The sequence below is a fragment of the Haliaeetus leucocephalus genome, unplaced genomic scaffold, assembly GCF_000737465.1.
Source record: "Haliaeetus leucocephalus isolate CR32 unplaced genomic scaffold, Haliaeetus_leucocephalus-4.0 Scaffold536, whole genome shotgun sequence".
Classification (NCBI taxonomy): domain Eukaryota; kingdom Metazoa; phylum Chordata; class Aves; order Accipitriformes; family Accipitridae; genus Haliaeetus; species Haliaeetus leucocephalus.
Window position 1 is genome coordinate 4,583,494 of NW_010972972.1, and position 5,217 is coordinate 4,588,710.

General features: G+C 48.3%; 1 protein-coding gene across 1 annotated transcript; it reads right to left on the reverse strand.

The window, feature by feature from the left end:
* Nucleotides 1-2,974: 2,974 nt before the first annotated feature.
* Nucleotides 2,975-4,862, reverse strand: TSKU (tsukushi, small leucine rich proteoglycan). The gene has a single exon (XM_010576613.1). The coding sequence runs from the start codon at nt 4,856-4,858 to the stop codon at nt 3,800-3,802; it is 1,059 nt and encodes a 352-aa protein (XP_010574915.1). The 5' UTR covers nt 4,859-4,862; the 3' UTR covers nt 2,975-3,799.
* Nucleotides 4,863-5,217: the final 355 nt, after the last annotated feature.

Here is a 5,217-nt window from a genome sequence, read left to right on the forward strand (position 1 = left end):
TGGCATGAGGGCCTTCTCCACTTTTCCAAGCCTGAAGCCATCGTGTGCCTTTTCCTCCTCCGTGGGGACATTAGTGCTGTGTTTCTGGTGTCCACATTCTGTGGTGGAGAGGGACGTCCTGGGTGGGCAATGTAGGGGGCTCATGTGGCTGACAGAGCTTTGAATGCTTCTTCCCATCCAGGGGGCTTCAGAAAGACTATTTAAATAATAAAAATCACTAGCAAAATAAGATGTTAAGGCAAAGGAGTACTGGGAGGGTCAAGGTCCAGCACAGCGCTGGAGCATCATGTAAATGGGGCGTTTACAAGAAGTGGGAGAATCTAGCTTCAGACCCATCGCTCCTGGGACAGAGTCCTTCCCCAGGACAGCAGGACACTCTCCACCACTCCAGCTGAGCCCGCATCCCAGGGCAGGAGGGATCCCATCCAGAAGGAGCGTGGTGGTGCAGGCTAATGGTCACAGCCTAATGGTGGACACCAGAGGAGCAGTCATCTCTAAGGGTTGGTGATGGCTTTTTCCCCTACAGCCCGTAATACTGCTGGGAGCAAGATCTGGCCTCTCTTGGCGATGTCAACCCCCAGGTTATAGTCTGACTGTACCTTGCATGCCATCCTGGAGAGCAGGGCAGTTTTGGAAGGCAAACGGAGAACCCATAGTCTTTTCCAGGCAGCCTGCAGCTCTTCCTGCCTGGATGGAAGATGAATTTGTTCCTTCAGGCTTGGGAGGACCGGGAACACTGCCCAGAGGCGGTTTCCTCACTGGGGCTCTGCTTGCGTTGCTTTTATACACAGCACCGAGAAGTGCTTAAAATTAAATTTTTCTATTTAAGAGCAGGCAAAGCCCTCCAGAGAGGTTTCTGTTTATTCTTCAGTTGCAATGGCTCTGCATGCTCTTAGCCCTCCACGCAGCAGCCCCCCGCTCCTCAGAGAGCGGTGCTGAGACCGGACCACGTGTATCTCACCGCCAAAAGCTCTGCGGTCTGGCAGTGTGTGGTTTGCCATGCCGTGGCATCGCTCCTGCACCCATTCGCTTCCCCCCACCCCCAAGGTCCTGTGAAACAGCTCATGGGCTCTCCCCACATCACCCCCTCCGCAAATCCAGCCTTTCAACCCTAGCAGACCATGTCCCAAACTGGCAAAATCCATGAAGAGATCCCCACCATTTCTGACAAGCTTTGGAGCAGATCCTGGAGCAGGAAATTTGCTCCAGATACTCCTGTGCTGCTTCACTGCCACGTGTCCATAATTTCCTTTGAGTCAGCCAGTGCAGCTCTCAAGCCTTTCTGCCAGCGAGGAGCCCAGCGAGCCAAACACAGTGGGACAAATCCTGCCCCCAGTTTGGAGATGCAACACCCACGAGGCTGGTGGGGCTGAGGAGAGCAAGGAGAGAAGCCGCGTTGCACTTCGGACGCAGTGACATCTGTCGCCCTCCCAGCACTAAGGCAATAAATCCGGGGATCTGGGTTTATTCTCCTCCAAATCACTTTATTATATCGTGAGTAATCACAAAGCCTTACAATGCTGCAGAGGTTCTTTAAAAAAACAAACTAACACAGCGACGGTATTTGCCAGCTTTTGCTAAGACTTGTTTAGCTAGCAGCTAGTGTGAGATTACACAAGGAAATCTTGCAGTCTTCAATTGGATTGTCACATTGGGTTTTAAACTTACCACAGTGGTGCAAAGACAGTAACTTTGACAGTACGTGATCCCCGAAGCATTTCATCTACGTACAGATTTATAAAATTAAACAACTTTTTAAAAAATTACATTTTCTGCCAGCAGAAAAGAATTCTCTTAAAAAGGCAAGATCTACTAAAAAACACCTCCTCCCTCCCAAACTGCCCCCATCTTGCACTGCAGTTGGTTACTGCTCCCCTCCAAATCCCTGCCTGTAGGCAGTCCCATTGCCTTTTTAAGAAAATCAATGTTTCCTGTGACTGTGAAGGCTGGTCGAGCATTGCAAAGGCTCCGTAGAGAGGGAAAACCCCCAGCACTGAAAGAAAGGGTTAAAATCCCACCCTAAGATCCACAATTGAAAAGGAGATGGATGAAAATGTGAGAGAGGGATTTCAGTATCCAAAGTGAGGTGTTGACTCTGCCTTTTATGGGCTCAGTAGATTTCAACCACCCCTGGAGACAGCTGCTTTGGGCAACAGGGTTTGCATTCGCGAAGACCTTTGGGGGTGTGAGGATGAAGCCTGAGCTCCTCCCAACGCTCCCAAGGAGGGTTGTGGGATGGATTTATATCTCTATCACCTTTGCATGGACCTCCCTAAACCAGCTTCAAACTTTGAAGGTTGCCCTAATGCAAGGCTGGGTTTAGAGACCAAGCTGCAGAAAAACCCGAGCAGGACCCCCATCCCCAACATCCCTTGCCATCCCCAGGACGGACCATGGTAGATGTGGACCAGACACCTCCATTGCAGGAGCTCCTATAAGCAAATTGAAGGCTTCCCACACGGCATTGAGTCGTGCTGTGCTGCCTTCCCCCACTTTCTCCTAGCCTGGAGAAGAGGGACCAGAAGGGTTCCTCTTTACTTTGCCAGCATTTCAGCAATGGAGTAAAAAAGAAGTAAATCTCTGAGGCTTTTTATCAGATTTCAGTTGGCAGCCAAGGAGCTGTGTGAGAGAAAGAAAAGCCACAACTCTGCAAAAAACCCCCCAATATTTTTCCCCGATAGGCAAAGCGCTCCAGGGTCCCAGGCATCAGTGTTAATTCTTCTGCTGGCATGTTCTGGAGAGTTTTTCGGCGCTGGAAATTGCCTCACACGAGCCCAGCTGAGTCGCAGATGTTGTGCTCAGATGGCAGACGTCAGCGTGGAAGCAGCTTACTCTCACGTCCTCTGGGTCTGCATCTTGGTTTGATAAGGTCGTCAAAACGAGAATCCCTGTCAAGGTTTTCTTCCAAGCTTCCCCAGAAAGGGAGGAGGGATTTTTATTCTTTTTTTTTTTTTTTTTAAGCTAGGCTACATGATCTCTTCAGTTAATTTGCTTCATCGGAGGCTGGTTCCTGGGTGAGATGCGGCTGTTGGCAGACCCCTCTGCTTCCCTTGCTCTGCTGCACATCATCTCTGAGCAATGGCTCTCTAAGGTTAGAAAGACAGGAGGTTGCCAAGGTTGGACCTGAAGTAATTTGACATGAAAAGGATCGAGATGGGAAAACAGGGAGAAAATTGTGGGAAAAGTTCTCGACTTACTCAATGTTCATTGCACACCTATGCAAATAACATGTAAAAAGCAGCACATTAGGAGCACCCTGTATTCAGGTTTGTCTGGAAATGTTTCTTCAAGACTGAAAGTGCATGACAGGGAACAGGGTGCTGCTAATGAAGGCAAGATCCAGAAGGCACTTCTTGGGGAGTAATAATTAAAAAAAGGATGATGCATGGGTTTGTAAGCAAGCAGCTATGGAGTTGGTACGTTTTGGTGTGTGCTCTGGAGAGACGTAGCTTTGCTCCTACGAATGTGTCTGGGGCACAAAGGTTTGCTCCAGACTGGCTGTTCTGCCCTGGGACCTGCAGAGCAGCTTGGTCCCCGTTGTCCAGAATCACTGCTCTTGAGCTAACAGGCTGCGTACAGGACCTCAACGCTCTGGGCAAAATCTGGAGCCTGCAGATGATGTGGACCAGGATTTGAGAGTTTATAAAATCCACAAACAATCAAGTATTGGCATATACAAATATATAAATTATTGACAATTTTACAAAAGGCACACTGCAAGCCATCTCAGTCCGACACCTGTACAAATCCCACAGCCCCCCCCCCCCCCCCCTTCCCCACCCCTTCTCCCCAGTTTTCATCACGAAACGTAAGGGGCTGCTGCTACGGACCCGTGGCTGTCGTGGCAACTGAGGACCTCTTTTTTGGTCAGCCCAATTTGTCGGTGGTACTGTCCTTCTTTGATGGTCTTAAGACACTGTATGTTCTTCCCCAAGGTGATGCTTTTGATGGAAGGTAGGTATTTCAGCACAGTCTTTGGCAAGGATGACACGCCTGTCCCGGAGAGGTTGAGCTCTTGTAGGGAGTTCAGACCAAAGATAACTTCAGCAGTCAGTGACTTCAGGTCAGGATTGCTGGATAAATCCAAAACTTGGAGGGCTGGTAGTTCCTTGAAGCTATAAGGAGAAAACTCTCCAAAGCCACGCAGGCCACTGAGGGATAAATGAATCAAATCCTTCAGCCCCATGAAGTCTCCTTTCTCAATCTTGACTAGAGGGTTCCCATCAAGATTTAAGTATCGGAGAGGAATGCCTTGAAGGTTTGGCACAGACATTAGCCTGTTTCCAGAAAGATTTAAGTTCTGGATGTTGGGGATGCTCTTTTCACGGTGCCTCGTAACTGTGCTGAGCATATTATTGGACAGATCCACATTCAGGGGTTTTCCTTGACCTTTTGAAGCAAAAATGTCCATTGCTATATCCAAAAGCTTGTTATTGCTCAAATCTATGTCTCCCAGAGGTGAACTGGAGAAACAGTCCTCTGGAAGGACTTCCAGAGAGTTATGACTCAGATCCAAGGACTCCAGGTACCGAAGCCTGGAGAAGGTTGTGGAGGAAATCTTGGCAATTTTATTGTAGCTCAGGTCGAGGCTCACCAAGGTGGTGTATCCAGGGCCAGTAAGCATCGATTCATTGATTGTTTCCAGTTTGTTTGATGATAGATCCAAGTAGGAGGTATCCAGAGGGATTGGGACAGGAACAATGTGTGAGCCTATTCCACTGCAGTCCACCTTGGTCAGGCTAAAGCTGTCAAAGAGACCAAAGCTTTCCACTTCGCAGTGGCAGCCGGGGAAGCAGGTTTTGGTGGTACCGAAACAAGGAAGGAGAAGCAGCAAATTGAACCAGGCTAGGAACTGCATTGTTGACCTAGAAAACAACACAATATGAAAATAGATTTAATTGCTGCAGAAATTACTGAAGATCTGTAACAGTTTGAGGCATGCAGTCTTCTCCACTCCCTTTCCAAAGGAATAGATTAAGTACACCCTTAAATAGCATGGATGTCCCAAACACTTTGTCTCTCATGTTATGAACCCCATTGGGAAATTAATGGAGAAAAAAAAATTGGGTTAACAGTCTTTGCAGATATAACCAAGTTAAGACACAACTGTAAATTAGCTGTAAGAACAGTGGGCTGCCTTAAAGCAAAACCTATGCAACATGCACCTTTTCGACTGGACCATGCATCAGGCTAAATGACAGCTCAAACACTGAGTCA